At 37.7% G+C, this 19,317-nt stretch overlaps 1 protein-coding gene across 1 annotated transcript in view; it reads left to right on the top strand.

The window, feature by feature from the left end:
- The window catches only part of LOC129280515 (probable E3 ubiquitin-protein ligase HECTD4), a 49,702-nt gene that overhangs the window by 12,985 nt on the left and 17,400 nt on the right, over window positions 1-19,317 (top strand). Inside the window, exons 13-33 of the mRNA XM_064115649.1 lie at window positions 518-665; window positions 1,261-1,454; window positions 2,039-2,325; window positions 2,997-3,159; window positions 3,315-3,393; window positions 3,910-4,100; window positions 5,452-5,587; window positions 6,638-6,826; window positions 8,126-8,281; window positions 8,764-8,939; window positions 9,478-9,593; window positions 10,214-10,317; window positions 10,811-10,972; window positions 11,692-11,846; window positions 12,506-12,749; window positions 13,467-13,734; window positions 14,682-14,951; window positions 15,739-16,010; window positions 16,744-16,910; window positions 17,741-18,191; window positions 19,090-19,217. Coding sequence (XP_063971719.1) covers window positions 518-665; window positions 1,261-1,454; window positions 2,039-2,325; window positions 2,997-3,159; window positions 3,315-3,393; window positions 3,910-4,100; window positions 5,452-5,587; window positions 6,638-6,826; window positions 8,126-8,281; window positions 8,764-8,939; window positions 9,478-9,593; window positions 10,214-10,317; window positions 10,811-10,972; window positions 11,692-11,846; window positions 12,506-12,749; window positions 13,467-13,734; window positions 14,682-14,951; window positions 15,739-16,010; window positions 16,744-16,910; window positions 17,741-18,191; window positions 19,090-19,217 — 4,056 coding nt within the window. The remainder of the gene's footprint in view (window positions 1-517; window positions 666-1,260; window positions 1,455-2,038; window positions 2,326-2,996; window positions 3,160-3,314; window positions 3,394-3,909; window positions 4,101-5,451; window positions 5,588-6,637; window positions 6,827-8,125; window positions 8,282-8,763; window positions 8,940-9,477; window positions 9,594-10,213; window positions 10,318-10,810; window positions 10,973-11,691; window positions 11,847-12,505; window positions 12,750-13,466; window positions 13,735-14,681; window positions 14,952-15,738; window positions 16,011-16,743; window positions 16,911-17,740; window positions 18,192-19,089; window positions 19,218-19,317) is intronic.

The following is a 19,317-nucleotide window of genomic DNA, read 5'->3' as shown; positions in this document are numbered from 1 at the left end:
ATCCTCAGTACCAGGTCCTTCGGAGAGGACCTTAAGCCGTCGGTCCTCTGGTTGCTTGCTTACAAGCATTCATGCTTTCTTAGCAATCAGGTAAAAAATCACCAATATCTAATTTCAAACATTACGAGAAAAGTTACAATGCTCTCAAATGATCACTGCTTGAGTAATTAATGAAGTGAAGGATGACAATGATGTTGTTCTTTCTCTTTAAAGAGGCTGGATGTCACGGTTTTCCATCTTTCTCTCTCCAGTGCTATCTCGCAACATTCATTTATCTTTCTGCCCGTCATCCCCTCACTATGTCCAGGCCAGCTTTTCTGTGTTAAACCTCTTCCCTCCATGATTTTCTTTTGTAAAGATTGTGTCTTCTGGTATGGCCATAATATGAGAGATTGAAGGAAGAATGGAGGAAACATGGGGGTTATACAAAAATGCTGATCATTTTATGGAATTGCCCTTCAAGTTTCAAGTTTATTTAATGAATTATTTTTGTTCTGATCTATTTTTGATGTGACAGGAGTGAAGAGAAGTGCCTGGTTGATAGTCAGTTGGTCAGTTTACTGGACAGACTATGTAGCCTTGGTCATTCATCTGGTCAGCCATCAAGGCCAGAATCTCAGTCTAGTGGTCAGAGGGTCTCAGCTTTGGCTTGGGCAGGCTTCCAGGTAAGGCCATCTCATATCTTGGTTTGGTCGAACGTCAATTAGTAACATGAGAAGACATAACAAAGAGGAATATACCAACTGTATGATGATAAGATTAAAGTAAATAAATTCAGAAAGATCCTTTATTGGTTTTACTCAAGATTTGTTTTAACAACAAATGAAAAGAATTATTACCATGAATACTTATAATTTTGTAGTTCCAAAACAAGTAAAGCTGAGATGAAACCAAATGTAAAGAAAATTTTTACACAGGTGTGGAATTCTGAAAATTAAAGCCAGGTTTACCCAGACTTAACAAGAACTTTGTTCCTCATTTGTATGGAATGCTAGGTATCATCTCCCTACTTACATGTAGATATTTGTGACAATGATAATGGACAAAATAATTCCATTCAAATTTATTGTATCCTTGCATTTTCCTATTTTTCCTCATTTTCATAACAAAATTGATTTTTTGAAAAACTTTTCATTACATGATTAAAAAAAATTGTTCTTAATGAAAGAGGTGACAAAGGGCACTCCATAATATTGTGGTCCTAGTGTACTGTGTAGAACACACATTTTTTACATTCAAACATCCTGTGTTCAATCGAAGGTGCTTGCTAACCGCTGTGTATCGTGGGAAACAGACGAGGTATCCCAGGATGCTTTGGGATATGCCGGTCTTGCTCGTCAGGTGTCCTTGCTTCTGACCAATCACCTTGCTCGAGCGACGGAGAGCTGTGGCAATGAGGCAGCGGGAAGTGAGGCCCTACAGGAGGTTCTTAGCCTGCTGAATAACTTATCCAGGTGAGGAATGAAAACAAGCTTTCATTAATAACAGTCAGCTTACACATATTCCATCTTAGGACAAGCTCCTTGGATGAGGTAGGAGTGGATTCATCTAGATTAGACACAATTGTTTTGAGAGGCCGACTATTGTGCAAAAACAATTTGGCCCCTAAAATGGTATTGTGTCTAATCCTGCTGGATCCACACCTGAACAGGAACAGCTTCATCATTGTCTTATGTTTAGAGTTTGATACTGTTTTTCATTTTATAAAATGAAAATTATAAAGATGTACATAATATTCAGTTCACGTCATTCAGAACATAATATGCAAAGAAAAAAATTGATCAGGGGCTCTGGGCGATTTTGCCCCTGAACTGCTCAAAAGAGCCCTTTTTCTGTTCACTGCAATTTTAAAGCTTCTCCAATGTTGCAGAGTCTGCTAGCCAGTTGGGAACAGTAGCCCCTGAAAATAAAACAGCAATTTTTGGCCTGATTGTATGGGAAGTTGGATATTATACTTGATTGGATTAAGCTCTTGTTTTAGGTTATATATTTATAAGTAGACATTAACCTCACCAATTGTTTTCTCACAATCACATAGGAGTCGTATGGGTCGTGCCATCCTAAGCCAGCCAGCTTGCGTCTCCAAGCTTCTATCTCTTCTCCTCGACCAGCGCCCGTCTCCCAAACTTGTTCTGATCATCCTCCAGCTGTGCCGAGTAGCGCTCCCTCTGATGAGTGCCCAGGACTGCGCCCATGTTCAGCTGCCAGCGTGGGGGGCGGAGCTGGCTTCTGCTTCGGGTGGAGAAGGGGGCGTGACTACCAGTGACCCGCCTGCTCGTATTGCCAGTCTACTACTAGCCAAGCTTGGGGATTGTGTAGTGCCAGGTAAGGAACCAGTTGATATCAGGATCATAGCATGTGATGTTGTCATGTTTCTGGTATGCTTTCAGCATCTCAAAGTCCTGTAGCTGGGTTAAAGCCAGAATAATAAGCACAATACTTTCATTTCAATTCAGTCCAAGTCTACTCAACTTCCTCTTTTCTGATGATAGATAGATAAATGGTTCATTGATAAATATCAAGACATCATCGCGACTAAGGCCAAATTGGATGTATTTACAAGGTAATAATTCTCTATTAAATAAATGGAAATTTTCATTCTTTTAAAATTTATGCATTGGTTGAAAGAATTCAATATGATTCTTGAATAGATTCAGAAATTGAAAATGGGATATGGCATCCATTAAACCCCATGCCTTGTGCAAGCGTTTCCTATCTATGATATCAACAACGCCAAAGCTCTGACTTTTCGAAAATGGCATTTTGTGGGATTTGTATCATATGACGCACTGTACCATAATGGGGGTGCTGCTCACATGTGACATGACAAATAAACAATTTTCAAAAATTGCAACTCTGTTATTCTTGGAAAGACTTTTGCCAAAATATGTTTCTTTAATTATCCTAAACTAATTCAAAACCAACTTTATATTGTGGTGAAGTTCCCCCTTGAGGACTCAGTATGTTTATTTCCACCCATTGCTTGATTCCCTCAGGATGTCAGACAATCCTAGCTCCAGAGCAGCTTGGTCATCTATCATCAGTGAGCTTTATTCCTGATAGAGAGGATGATCTGGAGGACCAAGATGGCCGCCTCTCCGTCTTCCTTCACAAGAGAGAGGATCAGTCATCTCGGGAAGTCATCCAAGCTCTTCTTAGGTACGTGGTAACCTGTAGTTTTTCATCATCATAATCTTGAATTGAATTTTTTTATATCTAAAGAATGTATGATTGAAACAATTTTACATGGGAAATGATGTTCATTTTATGAGCTGATGGTCATATATTGAGAGAGATTCTTTTCTTTTTTCCAGTTCTGAGGGTCGTCCATTCAGGCTTGGGAGCGGAGCTAACATGGAAAAGGTTCTGCGTATGGATCGTAACATGCATACAGTAAGCTGAAATTCAGATCATATTTATATTACAATCTTAGAAGACAACTGGCAGTCAACATGTGCCTTTGCTTATAAATTTACATTACATTCCCCTCCTAGATGATTCACATCTTCAATGGCTGTTCGTAATTTATAGCAATTAAATAGTAATAAGTAAAATAATGATAATAATTCAGGATAGTTGTATAGTGCACATATTCACCTCAAGGTGCTCCTATATTACCCTGGCTGAGCTCGGCTACTGATTTCGGTGCTCACAGTTTTTGAGGAATTACTGCCTGCCGGTACCCATTTACCTCACCTGGGTTGAGTGCAGCATATTGTGGCATTGTGGGTAGATTTCTTGCAGAAGGTAATTACGCCATGGCTGGGATTTGAACCCACGACCCTCTGCTTCAAAGTCCGGGGACTTATCCACTGGGCCACAACGCAGCGTAATGAAATCAATCACAATACCTGTGGGACAAGGTCCTGATTATGTTCTCCTGATACCTGTCCGTGTTTGTTTATCTAGAATGGCAAGGCTGAGCTCTTCACGGAGGATGCAGCGACGGCGATACAGAAAGCAGGCAAGCTAGCACAGGCCGGTTTCTTGGTGAGTGTAGGCGCTCCGACGGAGACCACCGATAGTGAGAACAATAACAAGGAGAAACTCAAGGTCACTGCCGAAGCTGTCTGCAGAGAAAAGAATGCTGAACTTGCCAGGTGCAGTTGCCTCACATTTTCCACCCTCTCCAACTATTGTTACATAGAGGCTCATAGACTTTGGTCATTATGAGCAGTAGTAATAACATTGTTTCTCTCAGTTTTTATGATGGAATGTCATTTGTAAATTAAGATGATTCATTATTTGGTTTCCTAGATATATCATCATGGTTTTCCTTAACCATCCCAAGAATGAAAATGGAGACATACAGCGATACAGTAAAGTTGGCTCCCCTAAGAAGAAAAAAACATGCCTTCAGGAAGCCACATGTAGGGATTTTGGGAGCTTTATTCAGGCCCCATCTCTCAAAACAAACGTAACACTAGGTGATTGAGCATGTACATGTATAGCCCCAAAACTCTGGAATGGTGTAATTAACAATGGAAGTCAGGAAAGCACTGCCAGTGAACGTTTTCAAATAAAAAACTGAAACACATCCAGGGAAAATTGATTGGCCTTTTGGTCATAAGAGAAAAGCTCTCAACTACATTCTGTTCATTCCCTATGTAAAAAGAAAAATCTGCTACACAAAAGACTTTGGTCTGCAGAACATGGCCGCACGTCTTGTGTCCCTTCAAAGAAAGAGAGTCCACATTACTCCAATTCTGCGTGACCTACATTGGCTTCCTGTCAACCAGAGAATAGCCTATAAACTTGGGGTCCTTGTATTTAAAGCGCTTAATGATAAATCTCTACCCTACATATCAGAGCTCTTATCTCGGCATAGACTAACACGCAGTCTCAGATCAGCAGATCAAGCATTGCTGACAGAATCTCTCAGCCACACAACCTGGGGTGACAGAGCCTTCTACATCTCTGGACCAAAGCTGTGGAATAGCCTTCCCCAATTTATCAGGAGAGCAGAGACCCAATCAACTGTTGAGTCTTACCTGAATACTTTTTTGTTCCCCACTCCAACATTATTGCAAGAATAACTCAATTGTAGCATTAATAGGACAGTACTTGAACTGAATGATGATACTAAGCACTGTTTAAAGACATTGAAATTTGTGAGATATTTCTTATTTTTGAGCAAGCGCCATGAGCGCCAAGCTGAGGCGGATACTGGCGCTTTACAAGAACCCATCATCATCACAAAAGACTTCTTGTGTAGCTCTCTTTAAAAATTTTGGAGGAAATTGCAATGGATTGCGAAGTAGCTTATCAAGATTTCTAATAAAGCTTTGATTAGTTAAATAGTTTCTGTGCTCCTTAGATCTACTATATTATTTTTGTTATTATTATCATTATCATCATCATTATGGAATCATTTTGGCAATTACTGAGACAAGATGCATCATGAAATGCTGTCTACATTCATACAAGCCGTCTCATTTTCTTTTTCTGCAGAACGGACCCAGTGCGACCTTTCATCAGTGGCCATGTTGCTCACAGCATGGCGTCTGAGGTCATAGCTCTCATGCATAGCTTGCTAACAGCACCGGAATCTAATACAGCCAAGATATGGGCATCTGCTGTAGAAAGGGTTAGTGAAAATTACTTATTTTTTTTTTTTTTTTTGAAATTTATGTTCAATTGTTTAGCATTGTTACTTGTTTAATACTGACGTACATGTGCATATGCATGTATTGCTTCTATAACAATTAAATTGATTTTATAGAAAAAAAAGAAAAGAATGCATTTAGGCTCTTGTCAACTTTCACACTTTTTTTGTCTAGCCTGGATAGCAGAGCGAGACTATAGGTGCTGCTTTTCCGATGGCGGCGGCGTCAACATTGAAATCTTAATCGATGGTTATGTTTTTGAAATGTCATTTTAATTTATAAAGTATATGGACTTAGTTCATGAAGCTTAGACATTAGGGTAATCAAGTATCACTGAACATACCGTGTGAGTTTCAGGTCACTTGACCAAGGTCAAAGGTCATTTAGAGTCAATGAACGTAGATTATGTTGGGAGAATCAAAACGAGAAAAAAAATGTAAAAACTATGGAAGTATATGGATCTAGTTCATGAAACTTGGTCATTAGGGTGATCAAGTATCCTTGAACATCCTGCATGAGTTTCAAGTCACATGACCAATGTCAAAGGTCATTTTAGGTCAATGAACTTTGGAATCAGGTATAAATGATTATCTTGCACAATACTTAGGTCACATGATCAAGGTCAAATGTCATTTAGGGTCAATGAACATAGTATATTATTATCATATGAATGGTGTTTTTTTGTGAAAAATTATTCTATAGTCGTTTTCAAATTGAGCACTGCTGCTATATTGAATCGCATAATGCATGCGAGATTGCCAGAGGCCTGTATTGACTTATGGGAAGTGTACTGTATTGCGGTGAGGTGAAAAGTTGGTAAAAAAAAAAGGATGTTATAATTATTATGTTCATGATCAAGTTTAAAATTTGCATATATTGTGTCCAGACATTCAGAATCTAAAGATTGGTTTAATTCGGATATAATTTGGATATTTGGAGGGGGGGGGGGGGGGGTGGGACATCGAAAGCTGCCAAAGATCTTGGCTGTCAATCGTAACGAAAGAAAAATTCATTTTGTTTTTTCCATGTAGGTCCTATCACATGCCTTGTGTCAAGTGCCTCTGCTCGTATCGCAACAGTCCAGTCACATGGCCCTGCTAGCCTCGCAGCCGCAAGGACCAGACATTGAGAAGCTCCTGTCCACCTGTCGTCAAGTGGTGGCAGCATTCTGTGCCCTCGGTGGCTTCCAGGATTGCGTCAAGATGGGATCAACGGCTCAGGTACTTATTGAAGGACAAGTCCACCCCAACAATAAGTTGATTTGAATAAAAAGAGAAAAATCCAACGAGCATAACACTGAAAATTTCATCAAAATCGGATTTGAAATAAGACAGTTATAACATTTTAAAGTTTTGCTTAATTTCACATAATAGTTATACGCACATCCCGGCGGTATGCAAAGAGGAGACTGATGACGTTACTCACTCACTTTTTTTCTTGTATTTTATTATAAGAAATATAAAATATTCTAATTTTCTCCCCATTGTCCTGTGAAACAAAATTTTATTTCTCATTTAACATGTGGAATTACCATTGTTTAAGATTATATGGTTCAGTCAAGTTGGTCCTTATTGTCAAATCTGTAAAAATTGAAATATTGTATAATTCAAACAATAAAAAACAAAAGAAATAGTGAGGGACATCATCGATTCTCTCATTTGCATGTGACTAAATTGTGCATATAACTATTTCGTGAAAAGTAAGCGAAACTTTAAAATGTCATAACTTTCTTATGTTACATCCGATTTTGATGAAATTTTCAGCATTTTGTTTGTCTGATTATTCTCTTTTGATTCAAATTAACATTTTTATGAGGTGGACTTGACCTTGAAAGGAATTCATTTTTTACACTTCCTGCAGCCCCCTCTACAGGCAATGATTGTCCACTAATGTTGGGTCATGCATTATTGGATGCATTTGATTCTCTTCAGTTTCTTGTATTATTGCATTCTTATCCATAATTCAGAAAGTATTGAACTGAAGAACAATGTCAGTATAATTAAAGAAAGTTAGGACGGAATCCACAGGAGTTCATATTCTAGCAGATGTTATCCAGCAACAAAGAGTGAAAGAAAGAAATAATTAAAATAATATGCACCATTTGACTAAAAGAAGCTGTCTCCGTTATAAGACACTTAACTTAAAGTAAAGAATTTATGAAAAAAGGTATACAGTGCTTATAATCTTATTATGGGCAATATTAATATTTCATATTATTATGTATATTATGGATTTTTTTATTATTTGCTTTTATCTGGGGATCAAACGACTAAGTAAATGAATACATGTAGATATAAGAATAAATTAGGTCAGTTATACAATATTTTTTAGCTTAAACATGCTACTGTTTGATTGGTCATCATGTTGTTATTAACAGCAAGCATTTTCCCATCAAGTATGCTTTGATTTTAATTGAAAAATGAGCTCATCCTTTTGGATTGTTGATATAAGTAATCCCCAGATGATTTCTATATTATGTGTATCTGGTAATAATGATATTCTCTATTTCCTCTGTTTAGATTGTTGGAGATGGCTGTGTGCCGTTAGAAGCTCATGTATTGAGTTTAGCTGAGCATCAAGGAATTGCTTCTGTTTCTGTCAAGGCCGATGATATCCCAAAGATTAGCAATCCTATGGATGTATCTATCAGCAGGCTTATACCACCTAAAAACATTGTAAGTAAGATTTGCAATTTTATGAATGTATATGTTATCGGACTTATACCACTTAGAAAAAACCCAAAAATTGAAATGAATTCATTGAGGCCTAAAACTGTTATTTTTCTAATTTACAGAGTCTTTGTAGGATTCTGATAAAATTTACTTTAAAAAACTCAGTATGAACATTTTTTCCTATGTATTTTTTGTTTTGAAATTTCCTTATGTATCTCTTTGTTTATCAACTCTTTTTGTAAGCAACACTGTAATTCTAATGATGAAGAAAATGGGGAAAAATATCCATTGAAAGTGAAATTATAGATAAGTATATGAATTTTAGCTGAAAACATAATTTGCATTTGTCTTTGTACATGAAATCGCATTATTGAGAGATTTTTGGTCAGATGTGCACCTACAAAATGTTGCATGGTTAAAAAAGCTTGGTCTCTAAAGTTTAAACTTTTATGGATCATTTTTGTTTTCATGTTGTACCCACTAAGGTACTCCCTCTTCAGCAGCTGTCAATCACTGAGAAGCTGGTAACAGCCTTACACAGCCTCCTCCTCCCCCAGGATGGCCAGGGCGTGTGCCCCATGCTAGTACCCCTCCCTGCTGAAGATGATGGCAACAGTCAAGCTATGGCAACATGTCGGGTGCTGGCCGAGATCAGCTCAAGGTATGGTCCCATCCAATGATATCATTGTCAGGTTTATCAAATGGAGGACAAGCAAAGTAGGATATTTATCTGTAATTTGCAAGGTATCATACATGGACCTAACATGAATTTCATTTTCATGCATTTCATTGAGTTGCTTAAGTATGCTGATCAGAAATCAGATTAAAATGAAATAAATAACTTGAACTTAATTTGTAGCCATTTACAGTTCCTGCCTTTGGTCATCTTATAGATCTGATCTGATAAAATGAGAGCTGCATGTGTATTAATCATATAACAGTTTTTACTGTGTCTTCAGAAAATTCATACGAAGCTCTTGCACATTTCAGTGTACATTTTACATGTATGTTTAAACATTTTGTAAATTTGTAAAATTATTAAGAAGTAGAATGCCAATAAGCAGGGCCTACAAAATCATTGCTTTTGTTTGATCTGTATATCATTACATTACAACACATACACTTTGCAAATTTAGATTTTCTTTATAGTGAAACTGAAAAAAAAAAAAAACTTTGTTTCTTGCTACATTACATTACAGAGCTTGTGCAGTCCTTGCTCATCACATGAGTGATTCTAACTTTGCCTCAGAGTTTGTGATGCAGACCAACCGACCCTTAGAGGTGCTCAAGTCACTTTCTCAACAATGTGGTACAGGTATGTTTTTGTCTGAAGCTACTTCAAGCCAGTTCACTCTTTGATGTAGTCTTCTATTAAAAAAGAAACAGCGGATTTGAGCCAACACCCTATTCAAACTTTTCCACCTAGTTATACAGTGCATATTAAAAAAAAGTTTACACTTTGAAAAAGCCCTGGGAATTGAAAAATTCGCACTGTATACGCACTGTGTATTGCCCATATAAAGTTTGTAAAGCTTTCCCTCTATGGCGATGTTCTGTGGCCAAGTGGTCTGTGGCGCCAGACTACACCATGAAAGTCTAAGGTTCGATCCCGGCATGGCTCTTCACCAAGGCATTTTTATATACATTGCTCTTTTATTTGGCATCAGATAAATGAAAATGCATCATGAATTATTGATATCAAAGTGTGCACATGTTCAAATAGAAAGAACGAAAAATTGACCCCCCCCCCCCGGGGTATTTGTGTTATACATTTTATGTGTCATAAATTGGAAAATAATGAGATTGCCTTTTCAAGTTCCCCAAAATGCATTTGTAATACTCAAAGACTATAAAGTACCTCATGTATCCTGCCTGTGTTTAACTAATTGTTATTCTAGGAAATACTGCAGTGCTGTGTATGTGTTTTTGTTACAGGTGAGAGACAGAAGGTAGTAGGTGCCCAATGTGAGAAACTGAGAATGCTGTATAGAGACTGTGCCAGGCCTCCTACACCACCAGCCAAGCAAAACATCTCTAGTGTGAGTCAATATGGTATACTTTTTATAGTGTCAATACATGTAGTTCAGGGTCTGCTTCTTAGATAATAACAAGAAATATTTGTGCTTATATACATGTAGTGCCCAAACACTTACATGTACTTTATCGACAGTTTTTTAAGTGCTGTACAATGGTAAATGTCAGAATTGACGACTTGTCACTGCTGAAAAACTTCATGAACAAGTCTGTTATTAAAGTGCAACGTTTTGTTGAGATTGGATTCATGATGTGTCTTTTATAAAATTTTTTTGAGTTTTTACTATTCATTGATTGATACAAGGTAATTTTATCAAGACTGTCATACATGTATATATTGTATATTCATGCGTAATTTGACATTCTTACTTTCATTCATAATTGCACTTGATTAACAGCAATAATTTCTTGTTTTGAAGAGGAAGAAGAAAAATGGTTGAACTCTGAATTTTCAGGTTTTCTTCTGCTAATACACATCTTCTGAATTGGTGTTTCCAGGTTCATGACATGACCCTTGACCCAAGCCGTCCCTACCCACCGATCAAGGCCTGTCTCTTCTCGCGATGCATGACCTCCTTGACCTTTCTAGGCGACCCCGTGACCTCTGGTGGTCTACCAGCCGGTGTCATGTGCTATGCAACTCAGGCAGTACCTCAACAGGTAAAACATCATATTTTTACTTGGTCATCAAGCAGAGGGTCTACTTCTCATTCGAAATTTGAGGGTTTTGTTTTAATCTATTGTATTTCTTTGATAGGGTCCTGATCACCCACTAAAAAATGATAAAGTGAATCTAGTGATAAACTCATCATGTAATAGGTCATATTATTTCAATATTCCCCAAAATTCCTTTTTCTTTTAAATTATTGTTGTGTTGTATAAAGTAGATGTATATGTTTTTATTCTTGAAAATGTTGCCATACATGTCTAGGTCAGGGCTAAAAGCCTGTAGTTTACACCATTTTTCCCCCCCTTTCTGTGGCAAACTGGACCATTAATATGAACATCCTGTATTTAGTTTGTGTTTGTGTCTTCTCATATTCATTTGTATTGGTAAAGTGCTGAATGAAATATTAATAATTATCATATTTGTTTTGTATTGTACTTCAAAGAATGCACTTAACATGTGTATGAAGTACTCTTCTTCTATTGGATATATGACATGCTTCCCTTCCAGCAAGAAATTCATTCAAATTGTGCTGCTCTTAACCCAGGTGAGGTGATGGGTACCCTGCAGGATTAATTCTTTGAATGAACTGAGCATTGGAAACAGCAGCTTGAGCTAATGAGGGTTATATTAGAGGGCCTTGGAAATGATTATATATGGATCGATGGAGTTATACGAATGCCTATTATTATAATTATTTACTGTTATGTAGGCAACTTCTTTTTACTGGGAGCTTGAGATCTGTTCTTATGGCGATGCTGCAGAAGATTCTGGTCCTAATGTTTCGATGGGCCTGGCCCCTCCTGCAGAGAAGAAGGATGGTGCTAACAATTGGACCAACCCCATTGGAACTGTGCTGTTCCCTGTGTGAGTATGAGCTTTTGTTGAGTATTGAACAATAGGGCATGCCCATGAAATTTTCAGTCTTTTTAGTACATCCGACACTATTTTCCTCCATTCTTACTTCAATCCATGAACTGCTAAATCCATGATAATTTGAGAGCATTGTAACCTTTCATATGAACTAGAAAACATGAGACCAGTCATTTAAGGAAGGTCTCACAATAGGGGGTTGGACATATACTTTTCATTTAATTCCATTATGTACATGTCATTTCCAAACTAGACCAACATCAAACACATGTAGACATCAGACAATTAATAGTATGTGTATAGTCTGCATGGCTAAGATTTTTGTCAGTTTTCAAAAATCCATGGAGACTGTAAAATAGTAATGTGAGGCTTGTTTTAAGAAATGGCAATCAAACGGGGGGGGGGGGGGGTTGCAATAAAATGTTTGCAATCATTTTGAAAATTTATACATGTATGCACTCTTTTAATGATAGATCGATCAAACTCTAGAAAGTCAGATCAGTAATCAATGGCAAATTTGCAATTATTATGAGGCATATGATTGATATTGGGACCCCAAATAAATATGCATTTTTTTGGCAATGCCCCAAACACACCAAATGATATTGAATGTGAATCGATCTGAGTATTACCTATTCAATTGCTTTCCACAGGAGTGGGCATGCCATTCACTACAGCGGGGCGAGTCTCCTGCGCTGGAAGAGCGTCCGTTTGGACATCACTCTCAAGGTTGGTGATGTCATTGGCATGGGATGGCAACAGAACGATGACCCTACACCTATGAACGGGTCGGGTGGAGCGGGTCATATCTTCATGACCTTGAACGGTCACAAGTTTGCCCCTACCCTGGAGGAGGTCAGTGGAGGGCTGTGGCCGGTCGTACATGTTCAGAAGAAGGTAGGTTGGTGGTTGATATTAAGTGATGGTGGTGGTGATGATGGTGATGATGATGATGATGATGATGATGATGATGATGATGATGATGATGATGATGATGACGATGATGATGATGATGATGATGATGATGGAGATGATGATGATTATGGTGATGATGATAATGATGATCATGAAGGTAATGAGGGTGATTATGATAATGGAGATGCTGATGATGGAGTTGATAAAAAGGTAGGTTTGTAGTTGATAGTAAATAATGGGAATCTAAACTGCACCAGTGCCCAGGCACTGGTGTATATGGAGGGAAGGGATGGACACCAAAAAATTTCATGACCAAGAAAAAAAGGAAAAGATGGAGATAACGAAAGAGAGGGTAAAATTGAATATTATGTCAAAATCTATTACAAACTGAGGTTTTAATTTTAAAAAGGTCAAAATATAATTTGTATTACCTCCCTCAAAACTTTTGGCTTATTACGCTTCTGAGCACTAGGGAGAGGAGTAAATCAAAAACTGACCAGAAGGTGATCAGACAGTAGATTTATAGATTTCCTCGTCTTTATGAAATTATGAAATTGAAACTGTTTTATCGTCATCGAATACTCAACTTGTAATGACCAGTTTATGCCTCAGTCCGCTGTAGGTGGTGTTCGTCTCTTAAGAATACTGATTGAGCATTAATTACCATAAAAATGCAAGATATTTTTTTCTCTTGAGCAGAACACACAGGTCCGAGTCAACTTTGGTAATAGGCCATTCGCCTATGTGGATGGCCACTGTCACCACACGGCAGCGCTCGAGTCTTCGGACTCCCTGGAGGAGATCACTGCTAACTTTGGGGCTCTTCCATTCGCTATGATGGGGGAGAGCGACAGTGATAAGGAGCCCACCCCTCCATCAACTCCTTCCACTGAACAGGCATCGCCTATCATCAGTACTGCTCCGGGAATATCGTTCAAATTGGCAACTCCACAAAAACCAAAGAAAGGTAGGAAACCTTGGCTGGGGCAACAATGCTTTGTATCTACATGTATGAAAAAAATCAAAATATTCACACAGTGCCAAAACATTGCCCACTACAGAGTATGATTGTCTTTCCTTTGAAATGGCATAGTGGTTTTATTGAGATAGGAGCTGGGATTTAGAGTAGAGGGAACATTAATTGATGAAATTTTTTTTTTTGAAATACAAGATACTGTAACTGCAGTGACAATATCCAACTCGGAGTCTCACGTTGTTAAATCAGTAGTGTGTCTCGATGATAATTGGTTGAGATATGGAAAGACTTGGAAAGACATGGAAAGACATTTATAAATGATTTGAGATAAAAATTGGCAGGGTTGTGTGTCCAGACACTTGAAACTGATGTCATCTCTCTTTCAATTTTTTGTTATATAAAAGTATTCCTTGAATATTAGTCACTTGTCACTGTTTGTATTTCTGATAATTATAATAATAACTTTATATGAATTTAGTTATATTCTTTTTCTTTTCTGTGAAATGCACTCAAGTAATTTAGGTGAATCATCTTCAGTTGGTTTAACCAAATATTTTCTTATTTGTTGGAAAATTATTTCATATTATAATTATGTTGTAGAAAATGCTGTAGAAGACATGTATGAGAAAACAGGTTATACAAGATTATGTTGAATTCTTTTTGTTGTAAAAGACTTCAGTACTAAAATGTTGAAGAATACTTATGTTGTGAAAACTTATATGTCATTAAACAATTTGTGTTGCAAAAGACATGTGTCATAGTATGTTGTTGAAAATATGGGTTGTAAAAGACACATTTCATAGGAGACTATATTGTAAAAACTTATGAAAGCTTTGTTGTAAATGTCTTTCAAAAGCTTTTCAACTCAAACTTCATCCTCCATTGTTTTGGTACCTCTTAAAATCTTCAATCATTTTTGTTTAATCCATTAACTACAGACTATGACATAACTGAATCCCAGCTGTACAGCCTACCTGGGGTGTACGCCGACTTCACGACGTCGGGTCTATCCCCTCACCAGACGGCCCTGTCCTCTGCCCAGGATGACTCTGATGAAGAGGAGAGGGATGGGGACGGACAGCAGGACCATGTATCGTTGTTAGTCCGAGCCTGGGAACTCAAGGTCTTCCCAGTCATCAGGAGAAGATTCAGGAATGAAGCGGAGAGAAGGTCTGGCCTGGAGCAGATCAAAGGAGCTCTGCAGTTAGGTGAGCACCAAATAATGTGTCATTTCCCTGAAAAGCCTGTTGCCTTTCAATCTTGTACGTTTTCTAAAACTCTTTGTTTGAGCATTAACATGGATGAATGGCCATTGCACCACATGTGTGCTTGATGCCCAGTTATGCTTTAGCTTGAAATGCAAATCATTCCATTTACATCCATAACCTTAACATCTGTTACAAAATCATTTGTAATATGCATGATATTGGTGATGCTGGTGAATGAAAGTGGATGCAGTATGAAGCTTTCTAAATTTGTAATTGTATTCAATTTTGCATGGATATGGGCTGAAGATGGTTGAATTATAAGTTTCAGGAATTGTGATATTTTCTTAAAAATAAGAACTAATAGATAATGTATTCAGTCAGTTTTGAGGCTAAAGCCTGAATCTAGTCACTGACATTTATTGGTGACGTTAATATTAAGGCCTGTGGTTTTCTTTTTTATCCGCAAATTTGTGATGCTTGTTTAATCAACTTATTATCCCAAAGAGCATACCGGAAATCGCTCATTCATAGCCATTAAGTTTAAATTAAGGAATAGAAGACGCATTTTATTTGATGGCAATACTGTCAATGTTATCTTTACAATGTAGTATGTCTCGGGAGCATGATTTTGAAGTTTGTGTAGCACAATGTCATGTGACTCTTTTGATGCAAGTTTATCATGATTATCATACCATGTATACCATTGACTCTGCTCAACATCTAAAAGAGGATATTACCTTCTCATGTGAGGGAAACAGTAACCATTCAAACTTCTATCCTCCCAAAGGCATGACAGACATCGCCCGTCAGACCGTGGAATTCCTGTACGAGGAGAACGGTGGCATCCCTCGGGACCTCCACCTGCCGACCATCGACGACGTCAAGCAGGAGGCCGCCAAGTTCACCATCGACAAGGTCCGGAAGGGAACCACTGTCCTGATCAGACCTCTGGGTGAGGAGAGTACCGGGACTGCAGGAGGGATGTTGGTTCCCAAGTACGCCATCAGGAGCATGCTGAAGACGCTTGGTCTGTCAGGGGTCGTACTGGATGTGGATACGGTAAGAACCAGACATTGATCATTCTACTCACTGTGGAGATGTTCATTTACTTCATCAGGAGAGTATTTCATAGAACAGTTATTTTCACTGACAAATTGTTATAAGCTACTAAAACCCTTGCTTCCAATTGGCTTAGAGCAATTTAGTGGGTGAAAATCACTGACTATTTGCTACATGAAACACTTCCTTATTGAAGCCTTATTTGATTAGCTATTATTCTTCAAATTGGCAACAATATTTTTTCATTTATTGGTATACTTTTCCTTTTGAATTCTTGACTGAGAAAGACATACAGATTGATCAAAATTGTGTTCTAAAAGTCTAGGTCTTTAATACTTGAACCCTGTTTCATGAAGCCTGTCGTCAATGACAAATTACAAGCTGCTGTTGTAGGCTACTGAAATGGTGCCATTTGATTGGCTGATAGCAAAGATGCTAACTTCTTTTTGTTATTGATAATCGCATGAAAATTTCCAAACAGAATGCTGGTCCTTTGCTCATAATCATCCTTATTACCGTCTTATAAGTAATTTGAAATAAAATACTAACCAATTGTTAACTCAACTCTGAAACTTCATAGTCTTCACAATTTTACATATAGCATGTACATCTTCTCAATGCAGGTATATCATCATTCCTTTTCTTTGATTATCAAAAACATTTTCATGTCTATCTCGGAATTTGATTTTTCCTTTATGGAATGTGCATTACTATTATTATTTTTTTTTTACAGCAACATGAGTTAGTCCAGGTAGAGTCATACCTGAGGAGTGAGGGAGTTCTTGTTAGATACTGGTATCCACTAGATATGTTAGAGCGCCCTCTATCAGGCATGCGTCGGGTCAGCAGCTCATTGACCGGAACAACGTCCATCGACATCTCAAATATACAGCTACACAGGTAGGAATCACAAATGAATGAATCGCTGACTATTGTTTTAAGCCACTGAAATGCTTGCATTTGATTGGCTCAGAGCAAATTTGTCAGTGACAAGGGGCTTCATGAAACACTATCCTCATTTTACTTTTGACCAATACTACAGTCTCAAACTAATTCCAAGCAAACTCAGTCATTGAATATACCAAAACTTTTAATGGTCTAAAAACATGTTGAAGTTATAAATCCAAACCCTTAAAATGTCATTTTGGAACCTGAAAGTGTAATACATGCACTAGCATTCGCAAATTAATTTTCTAAAAAAAAAAATATCTGCATTGATTGCAAAGTCAATACAACTTTATATTTTTAGCAGTTGGAATGATAGGGTCAGAGTGGTTGACCTTTTTGTAAGGCTAATGTAACGGCTTTAGAACAAATATCTATCGTCAATCGTCGAATCATGTGCCGGAGCTCGCAGTAGAAGTAGTGAGACAATCATTTAGCATGTTGACATCATAGAACTGATATGGAAGAGTCAAAATATTTCGCCACCGCGACAAGAATTGGCCGTAAACCTAGTGTATCGCGGCTGGTCGGTTTCAAAAGAAGGGTGCAAATGAGCAAATGTAAAATCGTCGTATTTGTTGTTTGCTGATACAGTATATACGCGAATTGAATCGGAGTCGCCGATCGAAACATGCGAATCTGATCTGCTCAATTTTCTGCACAAATGAGAAGAAATCTAGGTAAAACTGATACATACATGTATTTTCACAGATAAGATGCATAGAAAATTAGGTGGTCGATAAGGGGTAGTGATGTCCATACATTTTATTTTTGTTAACACACAGAGAGCTTCTACAACTGGAATCATCCTTAGCTCGCCTCTACTGTCGGACAGCTCTAACCAAGTTCCTCTCTCACTGTCAAAGCCCAGAGGTCATTGAAGCAATCCCATGTTCCCTTTCACCCCCGCTGACTGAGCAACACCCCTCCTCTGCCTCTCCGCTCGCTGCCAACGGTGGCGCCAGACAGCACATCTCACACCTACAACTCTTGTCCAACCAGCTACTGACGTCATCCCAGCAGAATGGGCAACTCCATGAGCCCTCCTTGCTGACGTCGTGCGGCGTTGGCCACAGCTTGGCACCGATCATCACAAGGAGTCTTACAGCCATTTTTTATGGGGCCGAAGAGCTGCCGTTCCTCAAGAAGGAGCTTGCTATCTCTATAGCAACAGCAGCACAACAAGGAGAGAGGCACCTCTTGGAGCTGACCAATCAGATTTGTGGAATCTTCCAAGTATGTTATTCTCAGTTGTTTTAAATTCCAATGTTTGTTACTTTCTCCTCTGCATTAATTAGCTTTACTGGTTGGCAACTGAATTCATGAAGGCTCTATACAGGGATCACCTAGTTCTAGTATTCAACAGGTTAAAATGCAAATAAATCAATTTGATCGAAGTGATTTTCCACTGAATTTTTAGTTACAGTAAGGATACTTGCATATCATTACCCATTACCACAATTTAGCATTTAAATTAGTTATGGATCCAAATATCAATTTAAAAAAAATGCCATTATCAAAATTCAGGATCAGTAAGAAGCTAGAGATATGGTACTTAGATTGAAATTAATCAAAATAAATAAGATTTCTGTACAGTTGCATAGTGAATATACATGTAGTATATTGTATCATAAACCTAATCATTATTTTCATGCAAGAATATAGAGATGTGGCAAGAAGCTTGCAATCAATGACACGTCACCTTTAATCTTAAAAATCATTATATCTGGGCCCTGTCTTACAAAGAGTTATGATTGATCCGATCAACCTCATCTATATGGATATCCATCACTGTCATAATTTTTCTCACAGAAAATTTGCACAATATCCTGTGTAAACAAAGATGATCACACTGAATTTTCAAGAAAACTATGATTGTATGAATATACATCATATCTTGAAGACATGTGGAACTAACATGCTTTTTAGATGATGATATTGCTGCCTTTCCATAGTTGTGGTTGATTTGATCAATCGTAACTCTTTGTAAGATGGGGCCCAGGTATAAGTTATAACATTCATTACAAATCTGTAATAGATGGCGGATTTTCATTTTACATTAATGTGATTAGATTTTCCCCAGTTAGAATTGATCTATCAATTGTGAATATTACCTCCTATGGATTTTTTACAGGACCCCTGTTCAGCCTTTGACGTAGAATCAATTAAGATTGGTGAAAAGATCAACAATAATTATTTCTTCAAGAATGCTGTGGGTTTGGTAGTCAGCTGTAAGAGAGATATCCCTTCATCCCACAGAGAGTAAGTCATCCTTTAGATAATCTTAAGATAATCCTTACACTACCTTTGTTTGAATATTGTTTCATAATGAGACCACAATGATCTTGAATTTGAATAATCA

Source organism: Lytechinus pictus, chromosome 2 (assembly GCF_037042905.1).
Source record: "Lytechinus pictus isolate F3 Inbred chromosome 2, Lp3.0, whole genome shotgun sequence".
Taxonomy (NCBI): domain Eukaryota; kingdom Metazoa; phylum Echinodermata; class Echinoidea; order Temnopleuroida; family Toxopneustidae; genus Lytechinus; species Lytechinus pictus.
This window is presented reverse-complemented; position numbering and strand designations above follow the sequence as displayed.